Source organism: Passer domesticus, chromosome 6, assembly GCF_036417665.1.
Source record: "Passer domesticus isolate bPasDom1 chromosome 6, bPasDom1.hap1, whole genome shotgun sequence".
In the NCBI taxonomy this organism is placed as follows: domain Eukaryota; kingdom Metazoa; phylum Chordata; class Aves; order Passeriformes; family Passeridae; genus Passer; species Passer domesticus.
Window position 1 is genome coordinate 37,621,983 of NC_087479.1, and position 19,978 is coordinate 37,641,960.

At 38.6% G+C, this 19,978-nt stretch overlaps 1 protein-coding gene and 1 long non-coding RNA gene across 8 annotated transcripts in view; one reads left to right on the top strand and one right to left on the bottom strand.

The window, feature by feature from the left end:
* Nucleotides 1-19,978, bottom strand: part of LOC135303182 (carbohydrate sulfotransferase 8-like) — a 35,210-nt gene that overhangs the window by 8,414 nt on the left and 6,818 nt on the right. The window contains exons 4-9 of one of the 7 annotated variants that reach the window (XM_064424667.1): nucleotides 19,484-19,619; nucleotides 16,189-16,390; nucleotides 10,068-10,108; nucleotides 4,891-4,954; nucleotides 2,379-2,488; nucleotides 13-160 (exon numbers count right to left, since the gene is read on the bottom strand). In XM_064424667.1, the coding sequence (XP_064280737.1) occupies nucleotides 13-106 (94 nt within the window). In that variant the 5' untranslated portion in view covers nucleotides 107-160; nucleotides 2,379-2,488; nucleotides 4,891-4,954; ... (1 more) ...; nucleotides 16,189-16,390; nucleotides 19,484-19,619. Of the gene's footprint in view, nucleotides 1-12; nucleotides 161-2,378; nucleotides 2,489-4,890; nucleotides 4,955-8,900; nucleotides 9,202-10,067; nucleotides 10,109-10,221; nucleotides 10,402-16,188; nucleotides 16,391-19,483; nucleotides 19,620-19,978 lie in introns of those variants that run through there. The other 6 variants (XM_064424665.1, XM_064424666.1, XM_064424664.1 and 3 more) reach the window with 6 other exon arrangements.
* Nucleotides 10,568-19,312, top strand: LOC135303183 (uncharacterized). Its single transcript, XR_010364675.1, has 3 exons — nucleotides 10,568-10,693; nucleotides 13,055-13,110; nucleotides 16,838-19,312. It is a non-coding gene; the product is annotated as an uncharacterized LOC135303183 (long non-coding RNA).

Below are 19,978 nucleotides of genomic sequence, written 5' to 3' on the forward strand. Positions count from 1 at the left end.
TTCTTTACTCACCTGTTAGGTTTTTTTGTCTCCTACAGAAAACCCCAAAAAGAAATAGCCCAAATACGAAATTTGGGAGAAGGAAAACCAGCACCTTCTGGTTCATGTTATTCTCACAGGAAGGAAAATGACGTAGTGCCTAAAGTGGAAATCTGTCTTTCTGTCAACAAGGAAAGATAATTCAAGTTAGATTTTGTATGACTGATATAACAAAGATAACACGTATATATCCTACAGAATTTAGGACAGCACAAAGACTTTTCAAGCCCTATAAAAATAGATTTTACTGATACTTAAAAATTCTCTTATGGAAAAGGCTCACCACAATTATATTGTTAAACCAAATAGATAAATAATATGTCAATTTTGAAGTCTTCCAACATTCCTCCTTTTTTCAGAACAATGAACTGGCTATGAGCAAATACTCCTCCCTTGTCTTCTAAAGCTGTTGGGGAACAATAACTTCATTTAGAATTACGAAGTTGTATTTTTTTATGGTCTTTAGAGTCTGGGAACACAAAGATCTCTATAACCTGTAACAGTTGTATCCGCAAAGACCAGGACACATTCAGGATGAATTTATTTCCATTTATTGCCCTGAAACTTTGGACAAATAAATCCTTGCAGAAGAAACTCTTCCCTATTCCTGCAGAGAATCCACACCACTAACTCGAATTCTCCCGCTGTCCCTCTCCAAAGACACTGCATGGTATATATGTTTGCTGCCATTGCTGCACAGCAGAAGAGCCCCAAAATGGTACAGTAAAATAGGAAATGTAGGAAGTGGTAAAAAACAGAAAAGGAGCTGTTCCATGTTCCCAGAAAGAAAGAAAGAAGGCAGTCCAACAGAACATATTTTCTCTCTTGTGCTCACTTATTGTCTCCTGGCACTTCATAGAGAGAGACCTATCTAAATCCTCTGTGCAATATTATTCAGTTTCCCCGAGAAGTGAGCTCTCCATCAGCATGCTTGTAGTGGAATTTGCAAAATTAACTGCAAAACAATAACTACTGGCAAACATGTCATTCTTTTTCTGTTCCATAAAGTCTGCACAATCAAAAAAGTCAAACAGTACTGTGTTCCTTTCCCACTTCTCAAGTTTTCACCCTGAACCTGCTGGCAATAAACACATCATTGCCTGGATTCCTTTAGGATGTAATTTTTTTTTTTCAATTTTTCTTATTTTGTTTTGTTTTTGCAAGATACAATAGGAGCACTTCTGCTTTCTGGCGTGTTCTGAGACAGCAGTGGAAGGAGTACCAGTTACATTGCTGAAACTGTACTTGAGCACAAGAGTTCCTCCTTTCAGGGCTGACATGTGATTTTGATATCACACACTTTTACCAAAATATCTGCAGACTCATAGAGGTAACAGCACTACTGGCAATTAAATCTCTTTTAATGTAGGTGTGACCTGGGGATATGGAAAGGGACACTATTCACTCTCTCTGTATTAAAAATATACTTTACAATTACAAATTTACTTTATTTACAATAAAACATTACAATACTTATCCAAATTAATGCAGCATTCTTAGAAACAATGGCATTTAGCCTATACTTTTTTTCATTTTCTTGGCTGTATAGGATCATTGTAAAGGCTATAGGAAAGGTTATGAGAAGATCTGCCTTTAACCTTTCCTTCACTGTACATCAATTCTCATTTCATGATGTGATCCTTGAGTCCTAATGCATCAGAGGCTGTTTTTAAGCCCAGCTAAAGTCAGTCAGGTTGTTCATTGATCTCGTGACGGCCAAGATTGAGTATTCCCTTTTTATTCTTTCTCAGAAGCAGTTTGAAGACACAACTTCACACTGAGTAGCAATTAAAATCAATATGACTCTAAATAATTCTGTACATGGACTCCTTGTTAGAGTATGCCTAGGAGAAAGATGTTTGCCTTCATTCTCTTTAAATGCTGTCACTTCAGAGAAGTAATGTTATCATACTTATCTCAGGAATCAGAAAATTAACTAGATTAATTTTACCCTATTTAGATACTTGTATCATGCATATTTAATAATTACACTACCACTAGAGAATATAAGGTCTGCTATAAGACATATTTCATATGGAAACATGTCAATGAGTCACCACAGGGAAATAGAAAATACTTCCTTCCTTGGGGGAAAGAAGCTGTTTAGGAGCTAGTTAAACACAGGAGACAACTCCTCTTCAAAGTCTTATGCATATTTGTGGAAGCAAAAGAATCTTTAATTAAATTCATGAGAACAATCAGACCATAAGAAGGGATAGAACAAGCTCCAACATGACAGGTGAAATCTTTCTGGACTCCTTAGAAAACCTCACAGAGCAGACTGGCAGTAAGAGTTAACACTGCCCTCAATAGGTGAGGTCAACATGACATGAAACTACCTTAAGGTGAAGTCCAAAGCCTTCTTCAGAAGATGTTTTCAGATGTGAACTTTGGCATGGAGTTCTGTGTAATGCAAAGTCTCCACTGATGAAAATCACCTAAGGGAAACCTGAAGAAAAGGACGAAAGAAAATTCTGAGATCCATTTTGTCAAAGAGGGACAAGTCACATGGAAATTAAAAAGTAGGAAAAAAATCCAAAATGGAAAGCACCTTTGTCAGTAGGTGTCTGTAAATGAGACAAACTTTTCCTTATATTTGTTATGGCTTTCCCATGTAATTGTGTTTGCTGTTTAAGATGTAATGAGTTAATACTTCTCTTTGCATTTTCCCTCATCCTACCTTAAATTAAGTGTGATTTTAGGTAACTCCAAGGTATTCCTCTGTAAAGGAGTGGTGAGTCTGTTAACACAAGAAGTTCATACTGAATAGACTATTTCTGCTGTAACTAAAGGGTAGCAGTATGGGCACTCCCTGACAAGATAGAAAAACAGCATCATAAGACTCATGAAACAAAAAAAAGCAGAAACCTCTTCTACTGAAAAGTAACAAAACAGGAAACAGGGAGACAGGGGATCTAAATATCTCTTTGAATCTTGCACATTCATAGAAGAGAATACCTAAAAATTCAATATAAGGCATTAATCTGCGCTGTTCTTGTTGTACATAGTGGGGGGAAGCAGACAGGGAGGAGGAGATGGATTTTTTTTTTAATTTTTAATGAAGCATAAAATCTTTCAGATAACAACATTATACTGCACTGTTGGTTTTCCCTTGTTCTTCAGATCACATAATTGTAAATCAACTATATGTAGTTATAGCCTGATATTTTAACATCTGCATGACTTACTGGATTCTGCAAATTACATCAAAAATCACTTTTGGACTCTTTTTTGGTCATTACTAAAGCCAGGCAGCAAGAATCCTCATAGACTCCTTTCTTGCAGGAGCCTTTCAGAAGAATTGCTATCAGGAGATTTTTTGAGGTCTGTCAATTAATGTTTAATTTCTTCAGTGTGTGTCCAGCTGTTTTGATATCTTTCTAGCTCCTAAGCCAGAACATGCTGTCATGTCAAATGCTTTATACAGTTCTAAATCCACTACATCAATGCTGTTGCCTTAATCAACCAAAACCAAGCAAAAATAGTAAGTCAGTCTGGTGACATCTGTTTCCTATAACATAATCCAAAGTTTCTGTATGAGAACAACCACAGCAATTGTTCATGCCAAGAGTGGTAACAAATGGGGAATAGATTACTAGAGAAAGCAATGCAAATCACCTCGTGTGCATGCAAAATGGCAATAAGGCCTGAAGTCCTCATAAAATTAAAAATATTTACTGAATTCAAGCCTTCTTTGCACTGCTGATAATTCCACCAAGGCCCTAAAAGATTCTTTTCTTCCTGATAAATACACTGTAAATAACAAAACAAAAAACATTGTATCATGTTGTTCATATCTTTGTCAAGTTTGCTGACCATAAAATGTTGTTCCCATCCTGTTTACTTCAAGAAATTTCTGACAATTGTCTGCTTTTAATTACTTTCAACATCTCCCTTTTCTGCATGGTACACTGGGTGTGGAGATGGCTGGCAACCTACTTGCACATTCCCTGCATGGCAGGTGAGATTCAGAAGAGATCAGAAGAGCTCTCTATCTCCGTATTGTACTTTTCCAGGGGAGTCAAAAAAGTGTCATATTCTCAAGTTATTGGAATATTTTTTCTGTTAAATTGCTTTTTACTGCTTCATTTGTCTCATGCTTGCTTTACATTTTGTGAAATTCAGCAACCTTCCCCTAAGTCTGCCAGTGGTCTGAGCTTGTATAGCCACACCCCAACCACTCACACTTATCCAACCACCAGCTCTGGGTTTGTAATGAGTTCCTTTCCCCCTGACCAAAACAGATCTGATAGAAAATCTCTAGTACTCTTTCAATTGGGAAATAGTCAAAGATATTTTGATAATAGTCACACGAGTATATGACCCAACACATCCACACTCAGACTGAAGTTCTTCCTCCTGCCATGCAGATTTATTTCTAGAACAGGCACCAAAGGATAGGTTGCATTGCCTTGCATTGGTATCACTTGTACACTATTTTGTCCTTGAACTGCTGAAACAATGATTCATAATATAGCATTCCCTGCTCTTTCTCCTGGAGCTTCTCAACTCCTGGAGTTTCTGAACCATTGCAATTGCAAAATATTCAGTATTTAAATAAATTTAGTAAAAAAAAACAACCTTAGGATATTTTTATACTTTCATAAACAATAAGAAGTACTATAGCTGGAAATGTTGAACAATGTTAAGTCTTTTCACCTATTACTGAAGTACAGAAACACGTGTACATATATATACACATACATGAATAGTTCCAAAACACATTAGTATCAGTTACGCTGGCCTATTATTTGCTCCAAGTAAACTAACTAAGTAGGCTGATAATGATTTCATGTCTTCTGATAATAAACTTACAAAGGTGTGTCTCAAGCTAGTTTTTCACAGACATACCTTGGTCAGAGCTCAACATGTGGGGTGATCCTCTGTACCCATTTGATAAGTGGAACTTTCCAGACTAAAAGAATGAAATTACAACAATACTTATTTGTGTTCCTGATACATTTGAAGCCAGAAGTAAAAGAAAGTGCCAGTACAGCAGCTCAGTGGAAAGTAGGGAAAAATCTCTGAAAACAGATAACATTCTCAGTTGCTGAACCCCATTCTGTACTTAAGCCCTGTTAATCCCTTCAAAAAGACAACTGCAAATACATACATACTGATATGTGCATGGGTACATAGAAAGTGAGGAGGGGATGGTGGGTAGAAAGCCCCCAAGAACAGGGAGCTGGACAGGAAAACCAAGCTCTGGGTACAGTTCTGCGTGTGCTGTTCTATCAGAGTGAATTGAAAGAGCAAGACCCTTGCTCAACCAAATCTGCAGCACCCTTGTTCTGTACAGTTTGTGATGGGTGGACAGGAGGGAGGAAGACCCCAGAAAGTGGAGCCTTAGCAGCCAGGCTGGCCTGTCCATGAAATGGAACATCAGTTAGGAAACTCATGCCAGTTACAGACAGCCAAAGGCTAGAAAAAATGTCTGATCTGGGTAATTTTGCCAATAAGAAACAGCATTTGGCATCATCTCATTTGCAGCAAGGGTTGAATTGTGTTAGGTGAGAATGGGTAGAAGTTCAGTGGGGAGAAAACATATGGGCTAGGCTGGGAGCTCCTGAGGAAAAGGCTGCAAGAGTGTCCTACAGAACAACACAGCACTGAGGTCATATGAAGCAACAATTTCCATAACAGGCACAATCTAAAACTCTTGTTCTGTGGTCACCTCAGACCTCCATTACTGCATCAAATTTCTTTCTGGTCTCAGCAACTGTACTGATACCTTCCTTGCTGCCATCATTAATCTGCTTATTATTGTCACTACACCACTTCTTATGCCTGCCTTTTAGCTTTTCCTTCTCTACTTAATTCCATGCCATCTCCTTGTCTTACCTTCCAAACTCTTTTTGTTATCTGTCATTTCTCATGCAGTATTAAAAGCTCAGCTTTACTTCCTGATACCCCTGTTGTCATTAGCCCTTGATAACAAAGAAACAGTTCCTGCTTTCTCCTCTGCTGCCTCCACTTTTGGATTAAGTTTATGAAGCACCTACAGAGCCATTGCATTTTTCACCTAAAATCACTCCTAAAAGTTTTCCCTTTCAGGGGTGCCAACACCAGTTATGATGCCAAAGTGCTAAAACTATTACCAACCAGTCAACAAAAGAGCAAGCGAAAGGAAGAACCAGTTTGGGGATGAAAAGGACCAAAGGGAAGAGAAAGAAAAGAGTTCATGGGGAAAGGCAGCAGCAAGGCTGACAGAAAAGCTCCCAGAGAGAGGCAGGAAACAGAAACCCAAGGAAAAATGGTAGAGCTGGGGGCCAAGGGAAATAGAAAGGTTCTGTAGCCTGCTGTAAGTAAGTTGTAGGAAAGGGAGGTTGACAACTGAACTGAAAAAGACACAAAGTACAATTCAGTGAAGATGAAGAAGAACAAATTCAAAGAAATTAGTGTAGAAAGCAGTATGCTAGTTATCCAATAAACTACCACAGATGTTTAAAAAGGAACGAGTCTATATACACTGCAATCACTCTTGCACTGGAGCACAGCCCTTAGTATGTGGTCAAAATTGTACTTCTTTTCCTTCCTGGAACTGCAGCCAGAAAGGTCACGGGCTTCTGATTTTCTAAGAGATAGGTTCAGTGAGAAGACCTGGCTCATGGGTGGGCCCAGCTTGGCTGCGACCGGGGAAGCTGGATACCCATTCTGCTGCTGCATCGCTGGGGCAGGGACTGGTGGCCTCAGGAGGCTGACGTGGGGTCCTGGGCTGTGGGCAGTGGGGGCAGCCCCAGGGGACTGGGCAGTGCCCTGTCACTGCTTTTGGTGCCTGACATCTGGCTGTGGGGCCTTTTTATCTAAACATTTAATTCAAAATTCCATGCACTTGTCAACTGCCATTTAAATCCTGCAAAACCAATCACAGGGGAACAAACTTCACTGCTTTCTTTTATGGAATCTAGATAAACCTAAAAAACTTGGAAAGAAAGAAAAAGGAGAAAAAAAGAAGCACAGAAGAAAAGCTTAGAACAATGCACCCTGGCCAGGGTGGCAATGAATGATCTCCTCCCACAATTTTTTCATAGGAGATGGGCCTCACAAAATCCCTCTGCTTTGTCGTGTGTATAACTAACTCTCTGCTTTTGCATATGTCTTAATGTCCCCACCCATGTTTCTCTTCTCAGTTAATGTCAGTAATAGCAATGTTTTCCTTGCCATTCAGGTCTGCCTGCCTTGTCTCAGACCTAGATCCTCCATGTCCCCTCCTGCTTTTCACCTCCATATTCCTGCCATTGCACACCAAATAGCACAGTCAAAACTGTTTGTAAAAGTCCCAGTTACGTAAGACACCACCCCTCAGGCAAACTCCTGTTTGCTGTTCACCTTGTGTCCCCACCCCTAGTAATCCTTAACCGTAATTGATGACAGCTATGACCTCTCTTTCCCTCTTTACACTCCAGTGAATACAAAGCATTTATGCTTAAATGATTTTCCTTTTTGCTCTTATCTCCTCCAGCTTCTCCTCTCATTCTAATCTAGATTTTGAACCTTCTTTTCAGGATCCAAAACTAATTTTTTCTGAAACCATACCTCTAGTCTTGTTACCCCCCACTCTTTCTTTTTTATACTCCTTCAAAAACACCCTTACAGGAATCATGTACAAGTTCCATCCCCAGTGATTCGGTGTCTGCTCTTTTACAGAAATAACCTCTTTGCCTGAAACATTCTGACACTTACTGACAAACTGTGTGTATACCTTTTTCTCTCTTCCTACATGAATCTAGGCTTATTCTTTCTTTCCCTTCTGCTTTCCTCTGTGTTGCAGGGCAAGCTGTTCAGCAGAAATGTTACGTTTAAAGTCTGTTTCTATGAAACATGTTTTTATAGCATACTATGACACATGCAGTATCAAAAATTAAGAAGTTTGGAGACAGTAGGATTAAAGTGATAAGTTAAATCATAGACAGCATAAAATGAAGTGTCTGCTGGCTTTTGGCAGAACAGTCTTGAAACTAAAGATTTGACATTTCAGAGCATTTGATGTTACAGTACACTCTAAGTTCAAAATAGTTTTGTAGATTCAGTTGCAGATACAAATGCTTGTAAAATCTGCAAATCTGCTTTCCAGAGTCAGCTCAGGTATCCAGAAAATGGAGAATGGTCAGTCAATGAGTATCTGAAAAGGTAGGTGCCCCACACCATATGGGATTATCATAGCAGACAAAGAACACAAACTCTCCTCCTAAAAACTCTTGCCTGCTACACTGCATGCCTTCTTTCATCTGCCATTGATAGTGGGGATCCTACTGGACAGCCCTTGAGTGTCTCAAGAGCACATTCATCCTCTGAACCAAACATGTCAAGTTGTGGAGTGTTTTGTTTCTTTAAAAACCAGGTGTTGAAAAGGTATTCAAAAAAAGTATTCATGAAGTATCATAACAACATGCACAAAAAATAATTTTCAGGGTTGAATCAGTTCCCTTGACCAGTCTTATAATACTCACTCTAATGGAATAACCAATAGTGGCAGCAGATTGCTATCTTCTGAGCAAACTCAGCATCAACAGTGACAAGTCCCAAACTCACCAGTCTTACCTGCTGGCAGCAACAAAACAGTGAGACTTGGCCATGTGGGATGCCATTCCTGGCACTGAAGGAAAATGGTCCATAGCACAGCTTGTCCCTGCTTCCCCTGCTCCCAGTATTAGCATGGCCTGAGAGACTCTTCCTCTCCTGGTACCCCCACCTCTTTGCACTCCACTGTCCAGCAGCACTCCAAAACTCCAGCTCAAGACATGTTTGCATGGGCACCAGAGATTTTCCCTTAGCCCCCATCCCAGTGTGACCCCATCTTTCCCAGTCCCTTCTTCTACTCCTCAGGCAAAATTTTAATCCAATCTCCAGCAAATTCTCACCTCCAAAAGCCTTTCTCATATCATCCCCAGGCAGCTCGCCCAGCAAATCCTGTTTTTCAGCTTCCCAAACACCCATCAGATCTCACCCTGATTCTGCTGTTCAGCCTTCCTCATGCACAAGCCAGCTCTTTGCTGGCTCTCCCTGTCAGACTCCTCCCTTTGTCTCCTCAGTCAGCCTCACAGCCCCCCCTCCAACAACCACACTTCCGAGCCCAGCTCATCAGAACTGTCTCTCCTTCTATTTCCAAGATTCCCACACAGCCCCTCTGCTTCTCATTCTCAGTTCTGTTCTCAGCTAGTTCCAGGCTCTACACTTCAGATTCTATAGTTATTTTAGTATCTCCCAAACTAAACTGACACATTTTCCTTTTCTTTCCCTCCCACATGAATTTTCACACTAGTCATCAAGGCACATTTTCCTGCTGATTTTTTTCCTTGAATCTATTTTGCCAGCAATCCCCAACAATTTCTCCCCTAGAAATCTTGCTCATGCTTATTCTTTAAAACTGATTGTTTACTCTCCTGTGCAGAAGAGGTTCCACTGAGAATGTACAAGAGGAAACTCTTAACCTCATTTTTTAAATCCTTATTTCAAAATCTGCAATGTGCCTGGACATCTTAGAGAAAAGGTCACTGGAATCATTTAAGAGAAGAAAAAAGAGCACAGATTTCCTGTATAAAAATCAGTAAATTATTTTTGCTCAAAGGGATTAAAAAAATATCCTGAGCCAGATATCTAGCCTGAAAATCTTCTGCTGAAATGCTTGAAATGTGACAAAATCCTGTGTAGATGCACACTGTATTGAAATTCGAAGAGTCAAGATGCGTACCACCCCTAATACAGTCAGAAAGTGAATGAAAGCCATTGTCATTTCATTTCGGGCACCAGAATCCCTGTAACATCAATTTCTTAACTGAGGAAAGCCATAGCAATGAATAATAGGCTGCCAAAAAAATTCTCTGTAGATTAATCTCATCACAGAGTGATTTCAAAAGCTAAATAATGTCTCAGTTTATGCCTTAAAATATTTTATGTCAATTTCTAAATATATAAACAAATAAAAAACCCAACCACCTCTGAAAAAGAAATCTCTCTTTGCAGAGATTTGCCTACACTTACAAAGTCATGGTGACATGAAAAGCTACTAACAATCCAATTTTACTCACCAATCAGCCTCAGTGGAGATTTCCCATGCCTCTGAGCAATGCTAAACAAACAAAAAGATTCAGACAAAGAAATGTCAGTCCAGAGAGACATGTCATTTTGATTTTATGCCTAGGGATGAAAGGAAATAGGGGAAAGGTTTTGTGTTCTCCTTACCTGATCTTTAAGGCTGGGCAAAGTGCTTCTGTATCCATGCAAATGCTTTCATAGGAGAGCATTTGAAACAGTTTGTACACATAGTATTTGTCTCTGTTTTGATTAAATGCCCCAGTAAAAGTTGCCAGTGTTTCCCTGACAATGTCTAGGTGAGGATCTCCAGTAGCACTTTCCAAAGCACTGTGCTGTGTCTGTCCCTAGGTGTAACGAGCAGCATTTAACCACTCCCCGTGCAGGGTCTACAGCAGCTGCTACAGACTGCCAAGTGCTTCAAGAGCAGCCTGCCAAGAGGCTGCCTGCTAAGCAACCAAGAAAGGGGATGGTCTGGAATATGAGGGCAAAGGTAATTTGGTTGAGAGTAACTGTGTTGTGATAATATGCATTATTTTTAGATGGAGAACAAGAAGCAAGATCAATTCAAACCCAAAGAACTCTATACAAGAAGACTCCAATAAACTCTGGGAACTGGAAGGTAAGTTCTCATGGGAAACATGGCTAAAGCAGAAGGAATTCAGTAGAGTTGGCACTTCCTTAAAGAAATTATCTTTAGGGTACAAACACAAACAATCCTACACAGTAGGAGGATAGGAAGTATAGTCAGAGACCAACTTGGCTACTTGGCTAAGCAACATAGTCTCCAGTGACCTGAAACACAAGAAGAAAATGTACAGAAAGTGGAAACCAGGTCAAACTCCTAAGGACAAGTAGGAAAGAATAGCAGTAGATGCTGAAACCAAGTCATAAAGGATAAAGCACACATTTAACTGCAAAAAGCAATGGATATAAGAGATAGCAAGAAAACAAATCTGGAAGGAAAAGAAAAACCTAGTGATAGTTCACTTGCAGAAGGCTGATGTAAATTTTCCATAATTTTTCATAAAAAGGTGAACTGTAATTACATGACTAATAACTAAACTTAAACTCAGAGATAAAGAATGCATCTAAAATAGGAAAAGAACAGGACCAAAAATAATTTGAATGTACAGCAGTTCACATCATCCTCAAATATACACTACAGCATGTCTCCAGGAGAACTCTCTAGTTGTTGTTGATGCACCAAGTGTCCCTGGACTAACACAGGAACCTACACCCCTGCACAGATACAGGAGGCTCCTTCCTAGCCTGCTTAAGAGGTGAAGGGAGTGCTACACAGACTGGCACCTGAGCCCGAGGACATGAGTGTTAAGGTACCTTGGCAAGGGAGAGAAGCAAGGTCAGATCTGTTTGCTTTGTTTGAAAACCCTCAGAAGTTGTGTGAGAAATGTGTGAAGTGGTGAACACAGTGCTCATTTCAATCAAGAAATGAAGAAGAGATCAATTCTGGAAAAAATACTAGAAAAATGAAAATATAGATAATTCATAAAAGGCTGGAGATTATTGAGCTACATTGCTTTGTATTTTTTGGTGTGTTGGTTATTAATTTCTGTAACATTACAATAAGTCTTACAAATAAAGAAGCAGTAGGTCACACAATATGTTTTAATTTTAATAATGTTATTGACATTATAGCATTGACTCATAACATTTTCAAAAGTATATTAAAGTGAAACTATTTCTGAAAGAGTGAAAAACTACCTGAGGATAGGGAACAAACAAGGAAAACAAATCTAAGCAAAATAACCCAACACCAAAACCATAGACTAAGATTAGTTTTTCATCATTCACTATCAAACTCAAAAAATATAATCAGTAAGATTCTAGCTGCATCCATTCTGGGCCAAGTAATGGTGCAGGTCACTAATGATTTGGATAAAGGAACAATCCTTCCACCTCACAGATAGCAATAAACCCATGTGAACAGTAAATTCATTGCACGATACATTAAACTCAGAATGCTTTTGACAAATAAGACAAATTATCTGTAGGAGAAAACACATTACAATGCAGTTGTGTTTACAAGTGTCAGGTTCTAAGGTGGAATAATAGCTCATAAAAGTGTGGCAGCCATTCTGCCAAAAAGGGATAAGAGGGGTACCAGTCAGACACAAGTTATTCACTAATAAGTAGCGTTTCATCATATCCAGAATGCAAACTGCATATTAGAAAAGAAACTTCTTTGATTGTGTATTTGGTTGATACATTAAGGAATGCCTCCTATTATATTTCTGTCTAGCACAGCAACCAGTAGCACTGTGTCCTGTTCAGGCAAAACTGTTCCAAGGGAAGGCAGACCAACTGGAAAGAGTCCAGAGCAGAGCAGAGAAAGTGGTCAGTTGTCTTGGGAAAAAAGAAAAGTCACAAGAAAGAGGGTTTGAAAGAATTGGGGTTACTCAGTTTAAAGAACAACTAAACACATGAGAACACAAATTACCTCTAGGGAGGTAAGGAAGAATTATATTTTTTTATCTGTAGTGGATAAAGAGATGGGTTCAAACTATGACACTGAAGGTTATGCTAAATATTAAGAAAATCTTATGAACACTAAAGACAATTAGATCTTTTTTCATTTCTGAGGTACTGTTGATTCTCTTATGGAGCTTCAGAATGCACAAGATGAAATCTTGAGGTCTTTTCCAGTCTCCTTTTCTTTAAGTCTGTGGTTCATCCTGTTGTTTAATTTAGATGTCCCATCTTACCTCTTTACAAAAACTACATTTATCAAAATTTTCATGCTAAACTATACAAACCCAGACTGTTATTTCAATTTAGTGACTGTGAATCAATGAAGCCACTATGGGGCTTAACACAGCGTGATGACACTTGTTTTTTTCTACTAAATCCCATTAGCTCTCATAAGAAATGTGAAGAGTTTTGGCAAAAGGACTACTATTTTGCAGACACTAATTTGATGGTACACTGCTATTTCAACTGCCATAAATTTGTCCTTCCTCAGGATTCCAATGGAGTCTGCTAGAGAAGTCTTCTTATCTGCTGAAGCCTGCCTTTCTGGTGAGCTACTCCACCAACTACTAACAAGACAGAGAGCTCATTACCTCAGGGGCCACTTATTATGATCAGAGATGATAGACACAGAACGCAGTGAAATGAGGTGTGGGTAGAAAATATAGAGACACACCTTGTTAGAGGGCTGCAGAATCAGGTTGCTTCATCTAACAATTTTTTTCATGTGCTCATTCTTTGTATTAATCAAAATTCCAGATCACACAAGTTTAATAAAGTATCCTCACTTGGCAGAAAATATTAAATTCCTTTTTCCTGCCTCCCACAAAAGATCAAATTCTGTCAAAGTACAGACATTCTTGGCCAAAGAACCGTATATAGATGACCAGCTGTCCTGGTTTAGGGCAAATTTGGGAGGAAACTCAAAGAAAATGTCATAGAAGGATGTTGGTTGCACTAGTGCATTACAGAAATTCCAAGGACATGTGACTCCATTGCCAGCAAATACCAGTGTTGGTCATTACCTGTATTGCCTCTGCTATTTGCTTGTAGACACATGTTCAGTTGATTTAGTACAGAAAAAATTCCCTTTGAAGCAGTTTTCATCTCACCGAAAAAATACATTTCTCACATTTTATAAACTACTGGAACCAGGAAAAATCAATTTCATACTCCTTCCTGGCCTTCTGAATTTCTATTGAACTCTGCATTTGTCTAAAATATAGAAGATAATCTGTTTCTGTGAAACATACTTTTCAAATTCAGGGTAATATCCAGCATAGCTGAAATTAATGCTTACCCTATAATAAAATACTGGAGGAGTCATACAACAAATATTTTTTTTCATTAATCCATTAGCCTATGATTTTTCTCTGGGTAAACCTTCCAGAATTTGCTGAAGTAAATTTTTGGTGAGGGCTATGTATTTCACCTCAAATAAGGCTGAGAAGAAAAGAACAAATAAACTAAATAATTAATTTATACTATCAGAGTTTAAAAGCTTTATAAATCAGGGGAAAACTTTACATCTAAAAGCAATGTTGGTCCCTCTGTTTAAGCAACCATGGCCACATCCATCTAAACCCACAAGGGAACATTAGTGACTGAGTCCCAAAGGATCTGCCAATAGCTGTTCTTCTAAGCCCATGTTCCACTGAAATTAAGATGTAATAAAAAGTTTAATAAACTTAATAAACAGAGTCCCCAGGGCAAGTTCCGGTACATGAAGCAATGGTTATCCCAAGGGAAAAATCCTGTTTCCTCAAAGATAAAAGATGTCAATGACATTTTTGGATATGAGATAGATTTTTTTTGACCATGTGGAATTGTTTTATAATATCAGTGTTCTTAAAAGGCCTCAAAGATGAGAGATGTTAAACTATGTTAATTAGTAGCAATGCTATTTAAAATTAAATAATAATTTTAATCAAATAAACTTCCATTTTCTCACAACTTCTACTCTTCCAGAAAGAAAAGTAGCACTGGCACCATTCAAATTTCAGATAAATAATGCAGCCTCAGAAAAGCAGTTCTGCATGAAACCTTGCAATGAAATCTGGAAAGATCATAATTTTTTTAATTACTGACTCTTCACTGCATTTTCTCCCCCCTCAGATGCTATTTTAGCCTAAATGTAGTAGTACAAATCAAACATGGCTTTTAATGGCCCTTTTACCATTTATTTAAGAAACAGGCCATGGTACCATGTTGTGTAACCAAGGCATGGGTTGTACAAGTGTGGCTAACCATGGCTGTGTCCAGCTGTGAGCCAGGGCTCGCTCACCACGGGAGAGCAGAATGAGGAATGTCTCCAGGAAGATGGCAGAAGCCCTTTGTGCAGTCACAGTTTGGTAACACTGTTAGAGCTATCTCTTGCTTTGTCCACACAGGCAGGACTAAATGTCTAAAGCATGTCTCTGTTACATATTTACATGCTTACTCAGAAAAGCTGCCAGTACTGTTCACTAGAATTTCTAACTAGTGAAGCACTCCTAGTATATGTGAAGCCTGGAGGGGGAAAAACCCACAAGGTGATCCTTCATTTCAGTTTTATTTGCTTCAAATTTAGAACTATTTATATCTTTCAGAAGGCAAAAATTTAAGAAAAAATATTAAAGCAGAGTGTGGAATAGAAGGAATAGAAGGAATAGAAGAATCTATTAATTAATTTGTACTGTCACTTTGCAACCCCTATTCAAATGCTACAAGAGCTGAAAAAAAAAAGCAATTTACTGCTTCCAAAATAATGTAGTAGAACTCATCCTACAGGTAAAAGTGCTCAGCTGTATAGGATTCTTATTGTGGAAAGACTTATCAAACAGCTTCAGATCTTGGCATGTAAGAATCCAAAAGGAAAGAGTATTCTAGAAATAATCTTTAAAAAAATTACAGTAAAAGAAACTTGTGATCACTTTTGTATTTTCTGTATGTTTTCATGAATAAAGAGTCCTTGCACTAGTAAAAAAATAGGGTCATACATCACATTGATAGAATAAAAAATTCAGAAATTTGAAGGGGCAAAAAATTCTCTTGTATTAAGAAGCTTTCTAGGGTTTTGAGGCCAAGAGTTTGAGATACCAGTGAAGAAACTGAAGAAGGTAAATAAGATTGTGTTCTGGTTTTTGATCAAAGCCAACAGAACAAAATTACAGAAAATATAGAATGTAATAAATCATTAAGTTCAAATGAATCTATAAACAGTATCAACATTGTTGAAACTACTACTTTAAATCTATTATCTAAAAAACATTTAGCTTCTTATGTGATTTGTCTATCTCCTTTACATAATATTACACATAATATTTCCCAGATAATAGGAATTAATCCTGGGTATCTGGCTTAAATTCTGCACTCTTTTTTCCCCCCCTGCAATTAAGGCAACATAACAAGAAAACTAGCAAACCACATGGAAATGCTAACAACTGCAAAATTATTCCTGCATCTGAGGAGAGCATTTGAAAATCCAATTGCCCATGGCATCATTAAACATAAATCAGAACTCATTGCCTTTTAAAACACAAATGGGAAACACAAAAGTTTTCATTTACTAACAAAACACTGAGAAGATAAAAAAAAAAAAAGAATCCTACTAGTCTTCTAAAAGGAATAGATAAAAAAAATAAGTACCTCTACAATATTTTCTGTCTCTGGAGCTTCCTGCTGGATACAGCTTTGTGCAAGTCTGGCTGAGTTTATTGCTTTCTGTTTACTTAATGCCTTAGCTCAGATAAAAAGAAGGTGTATCCTTGAATACTATACGTACAGCACGGCACGTTGTGGTCTTTCTTCAGCAAGCAAGTTTGAATTTTTTCATAGCAATATTTGACTTCTGAAAAAAGGTAAGAGAGTATTTAGGCTGAGTGACCTTTACCTTAATTTTTAAAACTTTCTCGATTTTAAACAATTTCCTTCATCTATTCCTTATCCCTGCACTATGCAACCTTTCACTTTCTACTTCAAAAAATGTCTGACTCAAAGGTCAGAGAAGTTCTTCTGAGACATTTCAATCACTGACGTCAAATACATTGATTTCTACCTCTTCTGTTGTGGTATGCAATCACTTCTAGCCTGTCTGGGTGTCAAGAGCTGTTTGGTTACGTAAGGATGGAAAAAAGTGCATATGTGAAGTATTCAAAGAGATGAAAGTGTATGCGTTTGGATTCACCCTGAGACTGACACTGATTAAAGGATTAAAGAAGATGGAAAAAGGAATTAAGTACTTGAATAGAATGCATTTGGAAATATTTTTTTAAGTATCTCCTTAACTCTCTCACAGCTCACTGATGATACTACGAAATAACCCTTGTCAAGGGGATGCCTGAAGCCACTCCCATCAAAGAGACTTGACAGACTTGAAAAGTGGGCCTCTAAAAATGTCATGTGTTCACAAGACCAAATGCAAGGTCCTGCTCCTGGCTTGAGGCAATCCCAACCAAAGACAGGCTGGACATGGAATGATTGAGAGCAGCCCTGAGGAGGACTTGGGGGTGTTGGTGGATGAGAAGCTGGGCATGAGCTGGCAGTGTGTGTTTGCAGCCCAGAAAGCCAATTGTATCCTGGGCTGAATCAAAAGCAGCGTGGCCAGAGGGGCGAGGGAGGGGATTCAGCCCCTCTGCTCTGCTCTGCTCTGCTGAGACCCCACTTGCAGTGCTGTATTGAGCACTGGAGACCCCAACACAGAGAGGACATGAACCTCTTGGACTGAGTCCTCAGGAGGGCCACAAACATGATTGGAGGGCTGGAGCATCTCTCCTGTGAAGACAGGTTGAAAGCATTGGCATTATTCAGTGTGGAGAAGTGAAGGCTCCAGTGAGACTGAATTGGACCTCCCAGTATTTAAAGGAGACTTGTAAGAAAGATGAGGACAAACTTTTCCATAGGGCCTGTAGTGATAGGACAAGGGGCAAAGTCTTTTAACTGAAAGCGGGTATATTTAGATTAGATATAAAGGTGTTTTTTATTATGGGGGTGATGAGACACTAGAACAGCATGCCAAGAAAAGCTGTGATGCCCTGTCCCTGGGTGTGTTCAAGAGCAGGCTGGATGAAGATTTGAACAACTTGATCTAGTGGAAGGTGTCCCTGACTACAGCAAGGTGGCTGTAACTAGATGATCTTTAAGGTCCCTTCCAACTCAACCATTCCATGATTCTATGAAAACAGTTGTTCAACTCTAACAAATACATAACGAGAGTATGGGCCTGTCCTATGCACAGCTACCTGTGTGTTGTGACTGCCCTTTGTCATGGACAGCAAGGGGATTGGAAGATATAAGCTGGACTTCAAACCTAGCTTATTACCTACTGAAACTAACACCAACTTGACCTCATAAAAGTTTTAGGTCTAATTTGAGTCACAGTAGTGTCCTGTAGTTCTGCATCAGCAGCTTTGCCTAGGCTTATCTTTTAGTTCATTTCACATTCTCATTTGTGCCTCAAAAGTGAGACTCTGCAGTCCACAATGGAGTTAGATGTTCATTTTGGAAGAAGAAAACCAGACCACATCACTGGGCCACAGTGTCCGCCTAAAGACCTATATCATTAGTACTCACCTATCCAAAGAGAAGAGCAACACTCCAACCAAGTCCACAGCATGAACCTGATTCCTTCAATTTCTGTAAAGCCTAAAAGTGGTGTTGTTGCAATTAAAAATGCAAAAGTGCAAGTGACTTTCTTGATAAATTTGCTGATTTTGTGCTTTCTGGAGGTATAGCACTATGTTACCTACTGTCCATTTAAACAAAATGGAAGAAAACCAACAAAAGTTCACTGGAAGTTGCCTCCCAATATGTTTCTTTGTTGTCAGCGACTTAGAAATCCTCCTGTGAATGATGGACTTTATTGACTTTATTAGCCAATCACAATTAATAAGATTATAAGATTTAATAATTTGCAGATAACCTTTGTTAAGGTTGTACCCTGAGGCAGAACAACACCTTATCAAATAAAATCATAAGTGGATCAGTTATACATTATCTTTAGAAGTTAAACTATCAACAAAAGCAGCTGTGACAGAAGTATGATATGCAGGCAATTATTTTTAGTTGTGACTGTTCTTAGGAGAGCAATTCCTAGAGAAGAATCAGAATATAATTTTTCTACCCAGAAGACCTAAATTACAAGGGAGTACTGCTGATCGAACAGACTAACCTTGATGAAGTATGATCATTATTAGGGAGGCTAAGTAGAAGCTTCCAGTGTTTCAGCAAATATGACTTTGGTATTAGAGAAATAAGGGGGGGTTCTTAGTCTCATATTTTTATTAGAAGAATAGGGCAACATGTTTGTGGTACAGGAAAGGAATAAGCAGATCATGTTGCAGATGTGAAGGAAATATGCAAATGCTGATATTTTTACAGAATAACATGGTGCAAACTGAAGAGAATCTTTCTATCTCAGTCCTTTAAAACAAATCTCTGGTGGATTTTTTTTAAATTTACTTCTGTTTCTACTTGTGGTGGGAAAAGAAGGTATAGCAAAGGGGGAAGTGCCTGTTCAATTGTGTTGCCTTGTGTTACAACATCCCACAATTTCTGCAATTTTGGAAAATCCAGCTTGTTACTGACTTAAGAGACTTTTTAGAGATATATAAGGCACCCCAATACAGATGTAGTATCATGGAGACCTGTGCCCAGAACAATATTTGTACCCTCCTTGTTCATATCACAGATTTATGAGAGCTTCTTAGTGGAATTACTGAAACCTTTAGACTGGGGAAAGCTTCCCTAGGTGTAATGGGCAAGAGATGGCTTTCTAGGCTAGCCTTGTGCAGAACTCACGTGTGACTTAGTTACCGCTTGAAACTAGATATGTATGTTTGGGCTAAAGCACACTTCTCCATGAAGCACCCAACCCTGTTTTTAATGATATAACAATGTTTTTACTTATAAGGAATCCATCCTCTGTTCTTCTATCTTAACTCACCATCACTTGAGTCTTCCCTAATAAAAATTGCCACCTTTTTCCAGCTTGAATTTGTGAAAACTCAGTCCCCAGCCCCACAATCTTGTTAAACATTTCTCCAGACAGATTGAACCAACTTCTGCCATCAAGCTTTGCTCTGCAAAGTAGAACACAGACAGGAATAAAGAGAAACCAAGAGCAGCTGGTAACTTTGAAATGTACTCCACATAAACATATTTCAGTTATTTTGGTTATTCTTATGACCCTTCCCAGTCTTCAATATCATCCATAAAGTACAGACAGAAGTACTGGAGCTGATGCCAGGAAAGAGCATATATCAGTACCACAGAGAAAAGTTTCAGTTTCATTAAGTCAGTATTTGAAATGCAGTATTTTCCCAGAATATAACACACTGGAGCCTAGAGGGCTGGATGCATGCTGTCTTGTCATATGATAGTTTGTAGCAGGCATTCATCATTACAGTCTTTTATCCTTTATCTTCTAAAACAGTGACCT